The 18790-nt window shown below is 39.2% G+C and overlaps 1 protein-coding gene across 2 annotated transcripts in view; it reads right to left on the minus strand.

Moving 5' to 3' along the window:
- Positions 1–14370, minus strand: part of cps1 (carbamoyl-phosphate synthase 1, mitochondrial) — an 80000-nt gene extending 65630 nt beyond the window's left edge. The window contains exons 1-16 of one of the 2 annotated variants that reach the window (XM_055015522.1): positions 14064–14368; positions 12735–12844; positions 12295–12439; positions 10944–11033; positions 10799–10855; positions 10636–10728; positions 10431–10520; positions 8603–8731; positions 7559–7665; positions 7225–7366; positions 6929–7006; positions 4615–4713; positions 4242–4337; positions 3335–3524; positions 2949–3106; positions 1056–1184 (exon numbers count right to left, since the gene is read on the minus strand). In XM_055015522.1, the coding sequence (XP_054871497.1) occupies positions 1056–1184; positions 2949–3106; positions 3335–3524; positions 4242–4337; positions 4615–4713; positions 6929–7006; positions 7225–7366; positions 7559–7665; positions 8603–8731; positions 10431–10520; positions 10636–10728; positions 10799–10855; positions 10944–11033; positions 12295–12439; positions 12735–12844; positions 14064–14183 (1833 nt within the window). In that variant the 5' untranslated portion in view covers positions 14184–14368. Of the gene's footprint in view, positions 1–1055; positions 1185–2948; positions 3107–3334; positions 3525–4241; positions 4338–4614; positions 4714–6928; positions 7007–7224; positions 7367–7558; positions 7666–8602; positions 8732–10430; positions 10521–10635; positions 10729–10798; positions 10856–10943; positions 11034–12294; positions 12440–12734; positions 12845–14063 lie in introns of both variants that reach the window. The other variant, XM_055015523.1, reaches the window with a different exon arrangement.
- Between the last annotated feature and the right edge of the window lie 4420 nt (positions 14371–18790).

Consider the following 18790-nt stretch of genomic DNA (forward strand, 5'->3'; position numbering starts at 1 on the left):
CAGTATTGGGTTGATATAGGTTGAACAAACAGCTTATTGTTAGAGTCTGTACACAAACTGCAAACATCATATTTACTATTATATATACTATAATATATACTTATTTGTAGGATATGTGTATTGGATTGCATTGAAATACACACAGATTGTGTTCTGTGTGGCATTGAGCCCGTTTACAAAGATTTTGTCTTGGGTTTTTTTTTTTTTTGTTTTGCTATTTTTCCACAGTATTTGTAATATTAACAGCTTCCAAAGCACAGACTTTAAGAAAGTTACTTCAGTGACAAACCATGTGCATTTCTACTGTTCAAAATATACTTAACTAGTATTAAATAAAACATGCTTGTAGCTTCTGTCTATATTTTTGTGCCCACAAAGCAGAAAAAGGTATACAAGCGGTCAGAAATTATACATGGTTAAGTGACACACACTATTTTTTTCTAATTTGTTGAGAGCGGAAAGGCTTTGTTGAATTAAATGAAATGTGGCAGCCTGTTACAAGGACAGTCTGTAGTGGTACAGATGCCACAGACAGAAACAAACATTAACCCTCCTTTTGATAATTGACAAGGACAGACAAGGTTAAAGCAATGCTTTCTTTGGGTTTTTATTTTTTTATTTTTGGTATTTTTGTTAAAGATACCAACATAACTGGCAAATGCTATTGAATTCTACAAATGAAAAAAGCAGTGGAACATACAATACATCATATAAAGTGTGCATCAATATAACACAGTTAGATGGAGACTGTTCATTTTGCAGCCCGTGATCACGGATTAGAGCCAATTCAGCTGTGACTAACTATTCATCTGTTGCCATAGGAGCAAAGAAATATATCTAAATTAATTCAAAGGGTTTTTTGCATGCCTGTCAATACTGTAAACATGGATAAAGGTAGATTAAAATGCTTCAATTGATGATTTTGACGAACTCGGACTGATGTTTTGGAAAGAATGATCAAATGCCAAGGAAAAAAAAAATGACAATGACTTACATTTCTATAAATATTTGCACACATATGCCAACCATCCATATCAAGCACCATTTATTCTGACCTTGTGGGCGGTTTCTTGCAGCTTTTCCTTGTTGGCACACAGGCCGGAGCCCAGACCTCCGAGGGCATAGGCTGATCGTAACATCACCGGATAGCCTATCTGCGCCGCTGCTTGTAAGGCATCAGACACCTGAAGGATGCACATGAATATTACATTCCCCCACAACAACTGCTGATATATGCTCTAAACCACCACACAACAACAGAATAAATATAAATGGAGAATGAGCTGTATTACAAACAGAAAACGATAAATATATCAAGTAAGTGACTGAGCATGTTCACGTTACAAACTACTGATGTAGTATACACGTTACAGTGCCTATAATAAGTATTCAACACTGAATCATAATCAACACGATTTGGCTTTTTTTGACAAGAATTTACCAAAAAGATATTTTAAACATTAACAGTTAAAAAATATAAAATGGTGTCCCGATAGCTCAACTGGTTGAGCTGGTGGCCCATAAACAGGGGTTATAGTCCCCAACGCAGTGGAAATGGGTTCAAAGCCAGCCCATGGCCCTTTGCTGCAGGTCCTCCTACCACTATTCTCCCCACTTTCCTGTCTCTCTACACTGTGCTATATAATAAATGCTAAAAAAAAATTAATACATTTTCACTCCCTTTAAAGTGACTCACGTAATTCAATAGGTGCAGCCAACTGGCGCAACAAATCCCACAATTAATTACATGGAGATCATCTGAGTGCAGTGAATGTGTCTCAAGTGATAGTAGTATAGAGACACCTGCTTCTGGAAGATCCAGTCGATGGTGAATCAGTAAATCAGAAAAGCATAAAAATGTGGAGGTGCGCGAAGCGGAAATTTTCCGCACGGAAAGGCTGCTCGAGGGGGCGTGGGTGCGAAAATGACGCAATTTTTCCACACGGAGCCGCACGGACCTCGCGGATGCGGCAAGCATAAAACAAGCTTAAATCAGAAGATGGATACAATAGAATGTCACAGTCAATGAATATCCGTTGGAGTGCAGTTAAATCCGTCATTAAGAAATGAAAGGAATATGGCGCATGCATAAATTTGCTTAAAGCAGGCCGACCTCAAAAAATGAGTGAATATGCAAGAAAGAGACGAGTGACAGTGGCCACCAAGACACTGATGACTCCTCTGGAGGAGTTACAAGCTTCAGTGCCTGAGATGACAGAGACTGTGCAAACAGTCAACTGAAAGATGGTTCTTTTGCCTAATGAGAATTAAATTAAGCTTTCTGACCACCAGGCTAGACAATACGTTTAGCGAACACCCAACACTACACACCATCACAAACACACTCCAAGGGATATTCAGAAGCAGGCCATGGAAGGCTTGTAACGGTAGACAATAAAAAGAAAGCAGCAATGTATACGGAAATCCTGGAGGACAAACTGATGCAGTCTGCAGCAGAAAAGCAACTTGGGAGAATTTTTTTTTTCCAAGAAGACAATGACCTGAAGCATTGAGCCAAAGCTACATAGAAATGGCTTGAAGACAACGGGGCGAATTTTCTGGAGCGGCAGTCAAAACTCAATCCAGCTGAGAATTTGTAACTGGATTTAAAAAGAATTTTTCACTCACAATCCCTGACAGTTTGAACAGTTTTGCGTAGAAGAATGGGGGAGAATTGCAGTTTCCAGATCTGCAGGGCTCAATGAGACCTATCAACACAGGCTCAATGCTGTTATTGTGCCCAAAGGTGTATCTACTAAATACTAACTTGAAGGGGGCGAATACTTATGAAATCACTTGTTTTAGGTTTGTTCAAAAAAAGGCAAATTAAATTTACCATGATTCAATGTTGAAAAACAATAAAAGGTGACCACTTCCAAGAGGGTGAATACTTTTTATAGGCACTACATAGTCAGGAATTTTTTGTGTGATTAGACTTGGATCCTCACCGACTCTACAGCAATACTGGGAGCAATCTTCTCATTAATCTCCATCAGTTTGTCAGCAAAAAGCTGCCTGTCCTCCGTGGCCATGATGGACTGCACTGGGGTTCCAAGGACTTTCACTCCGTACTTCTCCAAGACGCCACGCTGGAATAATTCCACTCCTGAACACAAATTCATGTACAAATGTAAAGTTAAACATACAGAAGGTTTTTCAAAACTAACTCCCATACCAATGACTTTATTGTAAAAGTAAAAAAGAAAAGATGTCTGGTCTTCACAAGTGGAAATCACTACCTTGCATGCCTTGACTCCACAAGAACTCATAAATTGTGCTTTCTGTACTTACTGATCAATTCCATATATCCACAAAACAATTGTACACGTCTTACCACAGTTGAGTGCAGTCTGTCCACCCATGGAGAGCAGGATGCCATCAGGACGCTCGGTCTTGATGACCTCGGTTACAAATTCTGGCGTAACTGGCAGAAAGTAGACCGAGTCGGCCTGCTTGGAGCCCACTTCATTTGTCTGGACTGAAGCTATGTTTGGGTTCATGAGCACTGTCTTCAAGTTTTCTTCCTACAGTGAGGGTTTATTTAAAAGAAAAGTCAAGTACGATGGTGAGTGTTCAATTGTTACATCATGTACAGTATGCCTTTCACTTTAGAGGTGCTACTTTGTTTTTTTTACTGCCTGAAAGTTCTGGATTCTGCACATTTAGTTGGTGTGGATTAGCTTTTAGTGAGTAAACAGTTTAACTAGACACATTAGCTCGAGGTTGCAATTAGTTTGTACATTCCATGACTGTTATGAATGTTGTTGGGATGAAGAACCAACTAACAAGAATAATCGAATGTTTAAACTTGTCAGGTATCATCCCTCACATAAACTACAAAGTCAGCATTCATTGGTGCAACGATGCGGCTCAAAGATGTTTAAATAATTGATTTCTCTGATGTGTTGTTAATAGTTTTTTAGAAAACAAAGAACATTTGTGGGACATCAGAATAAGCTTCAGTAAAATAGTTATAGTGTATCTGATATAGTGTAGATGACAGCAGGTCAAACGACACATTTAAAAGTCCATTGACCAAAATCCAAACAAAGTGGGTAAGTACAAGTTACTGGACAGGATGTGTGATATTAGTCGTCTTTTCAAAAATCCTCTGCTTTGGTTCATATCCCTTTAACACAGGGTAAAATAAAACAAAGATCTTCATTCACAACCGTATCTCGGCTCAAGGGCTTACAGTTGTGATGAAAATATTTAAACTGCTGCATCAGGACAATCTTTACCTTCATTGCCTTGACGGCCTGAGACCCAGAGTAGTCGAACTCTCCAGCCTGACCGATAGAAAGACCACCAGAACCCAGTACCAGCACCTTTGATACCTGCATCAACACAGATATAGAGACAATAAACACAGTGATTCGCAGAGCTTGACATAAACATCATCTTTTAATGTATTTACGTGGCGACCTCGAGGGAAAACTGCTTGACTTTTATTAACTTGACTCATGTCATTCAGTCATCCCATCGTTGACTTCTAAAACACTAAATTGGAAATGGCATCTTTCCAATTCTCTGACAACTTTTACACCCTCAAAGAGTTACTATATGTTCAGAATGTTTGCAGTAAACCTTCTGAACAGGTGTGACCTACTTTACCTGGGCTCTGGGAGGAATGTTGGGTTTTGATGGCATGACTGACACTATGTTGGCGTCTTTTCCTTTCTTGATCAGGGATATGAAGGCATCAAAGAGGAACTGTTGAAACAAAGAACATTGCTAATATAAGCACAGTCTGAATAGTAAGGAAAAGAAGAGGATGTTGTGTTTGATCCCTGCCTATTGTTTAGTTTTGTTACTGGTGTTGAAGTGAAGTTTTTCAACCTTTCATCTGGCTAAAATACCCTTGTGGTTGAGAGAAAGGCAGAATAGATTTCTCTAAACTTACCAATTCCTAGGGTCACTTTTTTGTTTTGTTAGCAAAATCACTCTTACATTATTTTAAGAAAATTTTCAATCTTTGAGAAAGACCGTTGCATCTGCATTACAAATTACAGACAGCTTATTGTCTCATTTAAAACTGGTAAAGTAACAAAAAATACTTGACATAAATTAATGTGTGGCACTAGAGTGTAAGATAAGACATTTTTTTCCTCAGCCTACCAATAATAATAAAGGAAATGCTGTGTTTGTGACTACATTGGTGTGACAACATTAATGTCCTGAAACTGACGATATCAAGAGGTATACACACATTAAAAAGTACTAAAACGTCTAATATCCACAGAAACTAATTAGTAGCACCAGTTACTACAGATTCCTATGCTGAGCTACTGTAAAATGATTGGGCTCTGGTAAGCATGTTAATGAACTTTTTTATTGGCAAAGTTTAACTGACTGCGCCTGTTTGTTGACAGATCAGCAAACTTTCACTCTGTGTTTCATAGAGCATGAAAAAAGGACAGTTTTCTCAAAGTCTGAAATAAATGCTTTAAAAGCTGCTAAACTATCTGTCCTGATGCTAATTTTTCTGATGCTCAGAGGAATCGATTACAGGAGGAAGGAGAGAAAGAGGCAGAGTGAGGTCAGGTGTTATTATTCTGCTTCTATATGACAGATGTTAGATTATGTTTTGACCAGGACTTGAACTACAGTCCTTGCCTTCAATGTAGGACAAAATGAGCAGGTGAGAGAAAAATGTAGCACAAAGCCATCAACGCTTTATAGCAAGGCAAGGCACCGGCACCATTAGTGGCGTTCCGAAGCACCTGTGGCCCTGATACAGGTGACATCCTTTGTGCTGCTTTGTCAGGCAACACAAAGAATGTCACCTGCTGTTCCTTGCAATGTAGAACCGGTTAGATTCTTTTTTTCCCTCTTTTACAGTTACGTCTAGTTTAGATATTTATATATTTCCATGGCACAGTGTTGTGCAAAAAGCATTACAACAGGATTGTACTTTTTGCTTTGCTGGTACAGACAACACCTTAAAGCCTCAGCTGTCTATAATACACAGTTTTTAGTTAGTGATGTTATTTGAAGAGCCAAGACAAAAGATTAGACATGCTGATATATTGTATTTTAACGATAGCAGCAACAACCATCTGCCATTCAGAGATTTTATGGAGTAGTGGTATCCTTAGCAGAGAATGAAATCACATTCCCTCTGTGTATGTTGTAACCTGAACTTCTGTTTTATGTTTTGGCGGCAACTCTGGCCACATGTGCATTTGACTGCATGTGAGTCCCTCCCATTGAAGCTGTTGTCCCCCATGATTCTATAAATAGACTCAGACTGAACTCCCGCACCACATCATAAAAGCAAAAGTGCAGTCCAGAGCGCTCAACCGTTGCCCTCAACATTTAAAGTCCAGGTATTATATTTTTCTTATATAGATGGTGTTTTTGTTATGTATGGTAGTTTACTGCTGTTTTGTTGTTCTCCTACGCATCTTCTTGGCTCTGCTATGTCTTTCCACCTGTTTACAATGACAGTCTACGTGTGTCTAGCAGACTGAGGGAGGGGAGGTGAAGTGAAGCTAACATTACTCAGATTGACAGCAACTCATTACGACCATTCAATGTGTTTTACAAATCTAGTGAGGGATGATGGTGTTGCTTTTTCTGGGGAGGGTTCCTGTGCACACAACATTTCTGGTTGTAAAATAAGTATAAGGAGAGGGAGCCAGTTTGTTTTGGTATGAGATGCTGGTGTTCAAGTGACACCCAGTGGTTTATCACATCTTTTCTCTGGTACTTCAACTCTGAATAATTACTTCTTGTTATTTTTAATTGTCCCGTTTTATGCTGCTACTTAGATGCTACATTATTTCTAAAGGCCAACATTTATACTGATACTGGATCAGTGGAAGACGTTAACTTTTACCTAAGATGCATATTGTGAATATACCTTTAATTAGCTGTAGCAGAGTATGGAGGTGCTTCATGTACCACCATCAAAGTCTTTAATTACCTCTGTGTCAGTGGGACCACCCTTAGCCTCTGGGTGGAACTGGGCGGTGAAAACAGGCTTAGTGTTGTGCATGATGCCCTGGAAATTATGCACAGTTGATATAAAGAAAAAAGACAGTTAACATTTCAAAAACAAGCAAATTTTTTGAAAAAACTCCTTAAGGCCACTTATTTGCTTGAATACAGTTGTTTTGTAAGACAAACTGATGCTTTCTATCCAAAAACCCATAAAACAAAAATATAAAAATGCCACATTGTCTTAGAAAAAGACTGAATATTACAGTCCGTGAAACTGACCTCATTGGTGCCATCATTGGCGTTGGTGAAAAGCGGGCTCCACCCTGGGGGCAGGGACTCACTGTCGATGCCGTAACCGTGGTTCTGTGCTGTAATGAAGGCCTGGCCTGTCATCACATTCAGCACCGGCTGGTTCTGCCCTCTGGGGAGCCACATACAAGCAAAACACAGAAGATTTGTTTTTCATTATGAGATATTTTAAAATATCGAAAAATAAAAATAACTTCACAATTCAGAGTATCATTTGATGTCCGGAGAGATTTAAAATCTCATGAAATGACTTGAAGAGCATGTATATTGTGTCTTAGTTATGTAGAGGTATTAAAGGGCTCACCTGTTGCCCATAGGTAGCTTGTATGACTTGGCTCCTGCAGCCAGAGCAGTGATCTGGTTGCCCATACAGATCCCAAACACAGGCTCGGGACGATCACTCTCCAGCACCTTCACAGAACAATTATTATTAATGATGGCAGAATTCAGGATATAGGCACAGACTATCTTTGAAGTGAGTTTGTACGACAACAATCAGTGTATCTAGTAACTGAAAGTCAACAACATTCAACTTTGCAGACACAAATATTGGCACGGAAGTTGAACAATGAACTTCTGCGGACAGGGACGACAGCTAAAGTGACTTTAGCCACCTAAAAAAAAGGCTAGCTAAAAGGAATCAATATAATTTTTAAGTGTCTGCTATATTTACAACATTTTCACCACTTTACTTTGCCGTCAGACTGGCAAAGAACAACACAAGACTCAAGCTGTTTTATCGATCTGTGTGCTCTTCAAAGCCACCAGACTCTGTCGACAAAAACAGTCAATCTTAGTTCGCAGAACACAGGAGTTGCTGCTCTACCGTCACCTTGATCAGTGAGGTTGTTTGTGTAATTGTGTGATTTTAGTGTTTTAGAGGTAAGTTCAGAGGAAAATTATTGTATTAAAACACCAAAGTAGCACAACTGTAGACCAGCAACTCCTGTGTTCTCCGAGGTAAAATTACTGTTTTTGTTAACAGAATCTGGTGGCTTTAAAAAGAGCGATACAACTGCAGTAGAAAAGGCTGTGTGACAACAAAGTGGTGAAAATGATTTGTCTGCTTCTCCAAACTGAAGGCGTGCTGACTGTCATTTACATCCTACGGCTGCATAAACCTTTGTGCATGTTCTAACTTTAAGAACCACCCTTACAGAACCACTTTCAGGGCCATTTCCTATAAAATTTACCCCACTTTTCTGCAGCCTTATAAGTATCTCACTTATTTCTTTAATGACACTATGAATGACTACTCTTTGTGGTCAAATCTCACCCGTTGCACAAACATAGTGTAAAATTTTTATTCTTCTGAAGCTCGTAACACCTAAACAGCACCACATCCTACCTTGCGCACGTTGTGGATGAGTTTCTGGGCCAGAGACGGATCTCCTGGCCCATTGGATATGAACAGGCCGTTGTAGTCAAGACTCTGCAGTTCCTGGTCCCATGGCACCAGGTGAACTTCTGCACCACGCTTCAGCCAAAGACATGCACAGTCATTCTGCAGTGTTATGGTATGGCTTAGCAACAGTTATGTTCATGTGAAGCCACTCAAAATAGCATGGAATTAGTGCTGGGCGATATGACGATACATATCGTGAGAACGATAGAAAAGTGTCTATCGTGCCATTTCTCTTCTATCGTTTCTATCGTTTCTAACCTAATTTTATCAATTATTACAGCAAATTTATCATTAAATAGCCTGCGACGATTGTATAAGTGTTGCCTTATCACTATGTATACTCTAAGTTTATATACGTGAAAATAAAGAAGAATAAAAAAGATTTTTCGCAAAGAAACTCCATCTTGTGGTTTTTGCGACATGACGCTGCTTTACGTTCTTTGATTCCCACGCGGGTTTGCGACATGCTTTACGTTACTTAACTCATGAGTGCTGAGCGATGGGCGCGCAACAGGTAGGGCTAGCCCGAATTGCAGTTTCTGGGCTCCGGATATTCGGTCCCCTCCTTAACGTCCGCGGGGGGAGGAATTTGACGGACGGACGAAGGAATGACTTGAATATTCGGTTCGGTCCGTGAGGTCAGAGGCGGTGAGCTAACGGAGGAAAGAGCCGAATTTTCGGCTCGGTTCGTAACGCCCGACGGGGGGTGGGGGTGGAGGTAGGAGGGGGCGAATATTCGGATCTCAAAATTAATATCCGCATACCACCATGGGGACCGAATATCCGGGTCCAGCCCTAGCAACAGGTTAAAGTTACATGGAGAAAGTAAGCAATTAAATTTTTGTCAAATTTTTCAGAGAATAACTGAAAACATACTTTGTTGTGGTATATCGTCATATATATAGTTATCGTGATATAAAATAATCCATATCGTGATATGTGATTTTTTTCCATATCGCCCAGCACTACATGGAATAACATTAAACTCAATCCAAGCAGTTGTAAACACAAGCAGTGTTATTATAGTAGACACCAGATGAAGAAATGCCTCAGTGAGTGCTTTAATTTTTACTGGGACGGCCCATTACCTGTGTAGTCAAATCTCTATACATTCATTAACAATAGCCAATCATTGCTGAAGTTTAAAATATTTAAAATACTAAGACAATGACACAATTTGTATGTATATTTATGGTACAACTGGAGCCCCCCCAAATAATAAGGTAGTTATTTTGTTTATTAATAAACCATCTCATACCACCTTCATGATCACATTTAATGGACCAAGAAGTGAATCACCAACATTGTTTACCTAACATTAATATTTCATAATAATCGACTGACCAACAAACCAATTCAAGGCAACTAAACAAAACAAAATGATTCCAGAAACAGACAAAACCAACGTTGCATTCTAAGTATGTCAGCTTCTTTTCTTCACTCGCTGTTGCAACTAATTACAAGTCAATACCAACATTACACCAGCAAATCATTAACTTGGAGCATAAACACAACAGAAAGCCACTTTTTCTCACAGCTTGATGACAGAAACTTTTTTGTTTTGTTTGTTTGTTGTTGTTGTTGTTTTTTTACATTTCTGGAGCTCGTTAAACCTAACATTACCGTCTCAAAATTTATAGGTCAGATTTGTAGAAAACATGTCACAAAGTGTCGACTTCTTTCTCTATGTTTGTGCAGAGAAGGTCATCTGGGGCTCCAGGATGCCTGTTCAACAACAAGGATGTTTTACTCCCTCTGCATCCAGCCTTACCTTAACCAGCAGCCGAATGATGTTGTGTTTAATGCCACAATCAACAGCCACCACTTTGATCGGGTTGCCTTTTCCAAAGACTCGAATTTCCTGGCAGGTGGAAGGAAACAGCAAAGAGAGTTTAGCACTTGTTGATGCCATTTATTGAAGCTTTTTTGAGTCTAGTTTTGTGTGATGTTAAATAGAAAAGACTAGCAGCTGTTACCTTGGTTGAAACCTCTGCTACAAGGTTGTTCTGGTTGGGGTCACAGATCTCAACAGGATGCCCATCAAATTCAATCTTCCCCAAAACTGTGCCCTGAGGAAGAAACCAGGGTGTATCAGCAGGAGATCAACCAATTCTGCAGCAGATCCTGTATTTCCAGTACCTTGTCTCTGATGACCTTGGTCAGCATTCTGGTGTCTATCCCAAACAGTGCAGGAACCTTTAAAGGCAAATAAAATGTACGTTTACAGAAGTATCGTATTCACCTCGCTGACATACACCCTGTGCTTGCTAATTTAAAACCTCACCTTCTCTTCTTGTAGCCACTGACCCAGAGATTTAACAGAATTCCAGTGGCTGTAGTCATGGCTGTAGTCTTGAACCAGAAGACCAGACACCTAGAGACACAAAAGCACAATATTAGCCATATAAAAAGGTGAAAAGAAAAAACACTTGACTGCATTTTGCCTTAACATTTGTATGGCATCAAGAGCTGCCAAATATACTAACACGGGTGTCTGCATGCAATGAAATAGTGAGCATGTATAACCAAACACAGAGATACTCTATTTTTTATTCATGTCAATACCAGCTAAAATATGTAGAGTGCATTTTGAATCTCTGCTGCCAATGTTTTCTTTCATTACAGAAAAAATGACCCAAATCGATCGTAATTGACAGATTGGGTGATAATGAAAATAATTGTTATCGATTAAAATACTCCTAAAGATTTCAGCTCTGGTGGATTTTCTGACAACTGTGGTTACCATAGTAACAGCAAGAACAGTTTCATAGTAAAACCAGAACTCCTTGAGGAGCTGCTTTATCAGAAATCTAAAACTAAGTTGATGCGTCTGTTTACAGAAGAAGGAAACAAGATCCTGCTGTTTATTAAAGAAGTCTGTCTGCAATTCTGTATCCAATTAAAAATAATTAGCTGAGGGAAAAATGTACTTTTTGTAGTTACATTTAAGATGAATGACCACAGTCTGTGCTAACAGTAGTAACAACTTTTCCTGTGTGTCTCCAGTGGAAAGCATTTAATGTGAAGCAGCAGCAGTTGGATGTTCAGTTTTCCTTTCCAGAAACTTAATACAGCTCTATTTGGTGCCGGGTTACTTGAATGCACCGTTTCCTTAAACATTCTGAGCTGAGCACAGGAATGGAGAAAATGCCACCACTACTCAAAAAACTACTACAGAGAGCTAAACACAGAATGTAAGTGATCTGAGAGATTGCAGAGAAAATCCCAACCATAAATAGTATAAAAATTGGGGTCTGACTTTATGAATAGCTTTCGGTTTCTAAATCCAACACATTTTTGGTCTAAAAAATGTAATAAAGAGTCAAAAAATGTCCATTCAGTAAATTCTAAGAGCACAAGATGACAATCTTACGAAAGTTATTTTGTGCAACCAACAATCCAAAACTAAAAGGTATGTGATGTCAAGGAAAACTAAGAAAACGATTGAAGTTTGTTACGTAAGACGACATAATTACTGAAACATCTGTCCATCAATTTTTTATTGATCGACTTATTATTTCAGAATTCTTTCCTAATAACAGCTCAGTGCAGTGACAAGGACAAAAACTAAATCACAGCAAGTATCTGTAATAAATACAAGCCTGACATTCCTCTACCACGGCTGAATTTCCTACCTGGATGCGCTCCGACTCCACATGCTTCCTCAGCCCCAGCTCGTCCAGCTCCTGGGTGTCGGGAACCCCGTAGTTCCCAACAATCGGGTAGGTCAGGGTCAGGATCTGCCCTCTGTAGCTGGGGTCAGTCAGGGCCTCAGGATACCTAACAAAGGCAAAGAGTGGTACAAAAATGCCAGAATATTGTGATAATGGGATGCTAAAGTGCATCGTTGTGGTGCTGTCACCCTCAGACCTTCAATAAACATGAAAAATGCAGTGAACCCTGGTTTTAAAGCTTTAAAATAGATAAATAAACTGAGGATGTCAGGTTCAAAGCAAGTTTTATGTCAATGTGAATATGGAAAGTGTTTGATTTTCTTAAAATCATTAAGTTCAGCTGAGCCATTTTGGTGTGAAGTTCTAGAGTTCTAACTTAATGCAGCAAGATGCCAACTTACCCCACCAGGCCAGTATTGAAGACCAGCTCCCCAGCTACAGAGGCATCGTGCCCAAAGGAAAACCCTTTCATCCTGGTGCCATCCTCCAAGACCAGGTGGGCTGTCTCAGCCTGGGAGTTAAAAGAAAGCAGGCAGATGAGAAGTAAAATCTCACCCGGGAATAATGTATTCTCTTTTTATAAAAGCAAGTCTGGAGAGACCAAAAGGAAAACTCTGAGACAGATGTGATGTAGATTTTGAGTTGAGGAGGGACGGCAACCAGTGAGCCTTTAGGGCTTCACACTGAAACTGCATAGGTCACTGTGAATTGTGCCATGAATGCTGAGACTGACAAATCTGTTCTTCTGCTGAGTGTGAATGAGAGAGTGTGTCTGCATGTGTGTGTGAGAGAGAGGTAGATAAATATGTGAATATAAAGGTTGATGTGACCCACGATGACCTCCAGCCGATGTTACACCTTTTCTCTCTACCAGAAGAATCCTCAGATACAATACAAATGCAAAACACTGGCAGACTTATATAAACTGTGTTGCTGTAAACAGTGTAACATTTCTTATGCTCAAAAGAAATTCTTCATTCCGAACAATGAGGGTTTTAAACCAACACTTTACAACCTGCCTCCCTATAATTAGAGCTGTGTGGGTTTTGTCTGTAGATGCTGCAATATCTCACACATGATGCAACACTCCCTGTGATTTACATATATGATGCACACAAGTCCAACAGCTGTATGCAGTCTTTTTAAACCCCTTTTGAGTTCAGTCTGAAACTTCCACTTTCCCCATCACCGCTCCAAACTGCGTTTAAAATCAGGCAATTTACTGAAATATCTCTTAGTGGCACAAGCACGTATGTGTGACAAATGACCTACTGTGTTTTACTTAATCAGGTATAGCCACGTGTTCATTCGGCATGCTGACAGTCCACGGGATAGAAGATTTTCCAGTACTTTTCCCACCTTTTTTCATCCGGCTCACATTGCCACATACCAAGCTGCACTCCTGATAAGAGTGATTGAGCTGCAACCTGGAAACTATACCTCCAGGGTAATTTATGTTCAAGTAAGACCCGTTTGTCGTGCAGGTGCTATGCCGAATAGCGGAGTAGGTCCTGTTGTTTCTGAAAAGGAGTCGCACTAACTTTTCAGAAGTTTGTACGTTTAGATAAAGGCAAACCACCGCAGATATTGTGGATATTTCTGCGGAGTTCGGCGTAATAAATGAGGCGTTCGTGCTTAGCTGGCAGCACTTGTAAAGAGGTCTTCAAAAGGTTAATTCCCAGAATTTGTCGCTGATAACTGAAGCTGACACTTCAAAGTAGTTTTCTTACCTTCGCACTGGACAGTTTAGCAGTTTGAAGCCTCAGCCAGCTCGGTGGGTGTCTTCTGCCAACCACATACCCCTGCCTCAGAGATTTAACTACGCTGGCCGCTAGCAAGATTTTTGTCATATTAGCCTAAAGTTGCTCCTTTTAGTGAAGCGGCACGAACGTGGACGAGAAGTTGCAAAAATAAAAATTAAAAAATATATAAACTGTGAAAAACTAGGAGTAAATACAGTTCAACCAGAAAGTGAATGGATGAGTTTTGGGTTTCACCCCTCGTGTTATCGCTGACAGTTCAAGTGGGCGCTTGAAAAGTTGACCTGGATTATCCGCCGGAGCTTTGTTGCGTTCAGCAGCACGGTGTTTAGGTTTGTCTTCAGCAGCACGCCTACTTTTTTTTTTGACAAATTAGGTGGATAAAAACTGACACACATCTTTAACACACGTTGAAGGGAATTCAAAGCCATGAAACTCTCCTGTTAACATATTTTACCTATAAAATTCACCCCCCTTGTCCTTTATACAGTATTTATACTCATACTAACCTTATTCATATCAATTTTTGGTGATCAATTTTTGTGTTGAGTATCATTATATGCCAGAGCTGGCTTACTTGAAACTACATGTGGCCTTTTTGCTCCAACTTGTCACATTTTCCTTTATTTTAAACACGTCTTTCATTCAAAAAAACCCCTGACTGCTTCCAAAAATATCCAAAAATGAGTGATTACAGGCTACATTTTAGATCTTGGAAAAAGAAAAGGCACTGGAAATGAAAGTATCTGCTTCTACCAAACTTGTGTATAGTGCTTTCTGTGCAACAAATTCTTTACAGCCTTTTTTTTTTCATTTGAAGCCAATTGCCTGCAAAAAAAAAAAAAAAAAAAAAAAAAAAAAAAAAGCAAACTGACCATGGACAGGCTGCATGGTAGTAGGATTAGAGCCGTCTCTGTATTTGCTGATCACTGCAAGACCGGTCCTCTGTGGAGAAGGCTGTCTGACTGCCACTCTGCTGTGTTCAGCAGTCTGAACAAAGTGGGTGTGAGTATTAGGACCTGTGTAGATCGGAAAATACTTCCACACTCCAGAAATTGGACTTGGAACAATAGGATGTGCTCTGTGGGTAACTTTGATGAAGTTTGCAAATCTTCAGCATTAAGTGAATCACAGAATTATCTCACATTTAAACACCTTATGTGCACACCAACCACATATATATGCAAAATTCCTCATTTCTGATTTCCATTATGCTTCAGTTTTGTGTAGAACCTTTGCATTTGACTAAACCAAGCCTCTTGTTGCCCACAGATGATATTCCTCCTCTGCTCTGTGGAACTCTGCTGACATCCAGTGGCAGTTTTAGCTCCAAAGCTTCACAGGGAGTCAGTAAACGGGTTTTTGCGGCACACTTGATGAGTACATGACAGTGCAGCTCTATATTTATATATATGAGTTATAGTAATGACCGAGAAGCTTGTCGTATCATTGAGCTGCCAGCGTGGGGTAAAAGCTGTAACGGCTTTACAGTTGACATGACACCCACACTGAAGTCTCTGTGAAGACCATGTATATTTATGTACCGGTGGAAGTGATTTATTAAAGTACAGTATTCATTTATATGCCTCTGTCTAGACGTGACATTTGTCCCTCAGTTAACAGCTTTACTCCTCTAGTAAACTGGCTGACAATGTATTGATGGCTTTAGTAACTTTTTGTTGAACAAAACATTTTTAGAGAGGTTGGTTTTGAAGCATCTTCTGTCTACAACAACTAAAGGTGATCTAAAATTCAAGATACAAAATCATGAAAGTCTGTGATGATTCTGTATGTAGTCTATGTCGTAGCTTCATTTATAGTTTGCCCCTCAAAATAAACTGGCAAGAGTTCTTCATGTAAATATAACACTGTTTATTAGTTTGTAGGAAAACGTTAGAAATACAAATTCAAAGTGTGACTGGAGCGCATCAGGGTACCAAGAGGATAATTAAAGATGCTGACTTATGAACTCCACTCAGGCTGTGGGAAGAAAAAAAAACCTCTCAGAGAAAAAAATGATGGTATCAAATGAAATAAATATTGCAGAAGAGGCCATGAACACATTTAGCTTCTGCAGGGAGCTCACAAATGTGGCCTGAAGAGGGAAAATAACATCAGAAAATTCAGCACTGCACTAATTTAAACTGGTTAAGTCGCCTAGCTAACATTACAGTCATTTCATTTTGCTTTACAGTCTGTGGAAACACAAACCTCGTCCCCTCCATGTACAGTAAGTAATCGTTTCATTTGAAGTCGTCCTTGAGAATAGCTGTCATGCAGCACATCGGTCAGCTCGGCAATTATTATTGGAATTACATGGACTTCATACTAAGAGTGTAAATATTTTTAGACACCGAGAACATGAAGCCTCTCAACGCTTAACTGGGCAATAAATTTTGCTCCACTGTTACCATTGAAGATAAAAGTGTTGATTCCTGCAGTCCAATAAAGCAATCAGAATGCAATATAAACACTAAGACTCCTCATTATCACTCAAATCCAGAACACAACTGAAAGGTCAACCATCAAATATCAGATTTGATTGAGGTTTTTTTTGTTGTAAAAGCTGCAAATCATCAGAGTTGTGGTGATGGAGGGTTAACACACACACTCAGCTGACATGTAATGAACAGTTTAAATGTATTCTGATTATCACGATGAACCTAGACGGAGGTAATTCCGTGCCAATACTGTCATGAACGCATACATTGGAAAATTGCTAGGTGATGACTGGGAGAACATGAGAACCCTGTGCAATGTACTGTATGGCCCCATATTACTGGGAGGGCCGTCATTAGCTGCTTTCTAAATTCCTCCGGTGATTGGCTGGCGGGTGGCCTAATGAGACCCAGTGTCTGTCCTCGATGGAGGGATCCCACATTGTCTGCGGTTTCAAGTGTGAGTTTCAGATGGTGAGCAAGCTTAAGAGAGGACGTAAATAGACCGGCAGGCTCCCTCGCCGCTCTCTCTGCCAGGTTTCCAAGCACAGAGTTGACCCTGAGATGGCAGGAATAATAGATGGTTCGTCGTTTCAAGGATGTATGATGGTGTTTGTTCAGTGGAGGGCAGGACCGATTAGACCGGCCAGTGTGAAAATATTGGTATTTTATATACAAAGGCAAGTTTATTTGTATAGCGTCGTTCAACAACAAGGCAATTCAGAGTGTTTTACGTTAACCCTCCCGTTGTCCTCATTTACAGGCACCAAAAAATATTGTTTCCTTGTCTTTTTTTTTTTTTTTTTTAAATCCAAAAATTCAGCAACAAAATTCCACAAATTTCTGAAAATTTGCAAAACCTTCAGAAAGAAAATTCCAATAATTCCTTAAAAGTTTCCCTTAAAAGTTTTATTTGAAAAAAAAAATCCCCCGAATTTGGCAAGAAAATTCTTGTAAATATTTTCAAAAAATGAGTAAAAATCTTCCAAAAAATGAGTAAAAATATCTGAAGTGATTACATACATATAAGTAAAACTTCTAATGTCTTCTTTAAGAACATTCACAAAAAACATTTTTTGGTGAATGTTCTTAAGAAACATTTTCAACATTTCTTTTTGTCCACCAAAAAATGTTTCCCAAAAATGTTGAAAATGTGGACATCAGAAGTTTCACTGTGAAAATATATATTTTTTTCCACATTTTCAAACTTTAAAACGAGTCAATTTTGACCCGAAGGACGACACAAAGGGGTAAACACAAAGAGGTACATTAAATATAAACAGAAAAGTTTTAAAAATGTAACTAAAATAACTGAGAATTGAAGCAGATTTATAGCTTAGGTGGTGCAAAGACGTGATCACTGCTTCTCCACGCTTGCTTCTGACTCGAGGGACTGATGATTTGAGAGGTGAGGATGGTTGTGAAGTCGCAGTAGATCTGATATTAGTTTTGGAACCAAACCTGTCAATGCTTGACATAAGTATCGCAGCATTTTACAGCAGCCAATGTGAAAATGGAGTGATGTGTGACACTTTTATAGTTGTTTCATCGTAATTATATTCTGGAATTGCACAGAATTTAAGTAAGTAAGTCTGTATGGAAACATCACAACCCTGGTTAGAAGTACAGAGAACTCTGTCATACGTCTGTGCAGTATAGCAAAGTTAGAATGCCATAAATTATATGTAAAAAAGAAAAAATTAACATCAACTTCAGCCTGATTACTTAGTTTACAAATATATATTGTAAAAACGAACAAACAAACAAAAACCATGTATAAGAATTTTCCAAGTGTAACCACATTACTAATACAGGGGGGAAAATGGCAATTCTACATACTACAGATATTTTACTACTTACATTATTAATTTGTTTCTATACTCATCTCTTGTCTGCTCTGCATAAACACTGCCTGCAGTTCAACCTACGTCAACCAAAAAGTCCCTGAATATTTGCCATGTGACTGTTGGTTGCAGCTGATTTGCTCATAGCTTTTCCATTGTACCGAGAAACACAGATTTTCTGGAACTTTTTAAAATATGAGACGTGTAGACTAAAGGTATTTTGATGAAATATGGCTTGATTTGGTTCCCAGTGGAAAGATATCACAGGGAAGTAGTTGAGGGGCTTCCTAAAAGTTGAAAATCTAACAATGTTTTTCAGTTTTTTCAGTTTGTGGCGTGTCATTTTGGTGATTTTTCTTAAAAAAGACAGCATGTCTTTCAACCTTACCTGTGGGTTTTGGGGTTCAGAGGGTTA

Source organism: Amphiprion ocellaris, chromosome 11 (assembly GCF_022539595.1).
Source record: "Amphiprion ocellaris isolate individual 3 ecotype Okinawa chromosome 11, ASM2253959v1, whole genome shotgun sequence".
NCBI classification, from domain to species: domain Eukaryota; kingdom Metazoa; phylum Chordata; class Actinopteri; family Pomacentridae; genus Amphiprion; species Amphiprion ocellaris.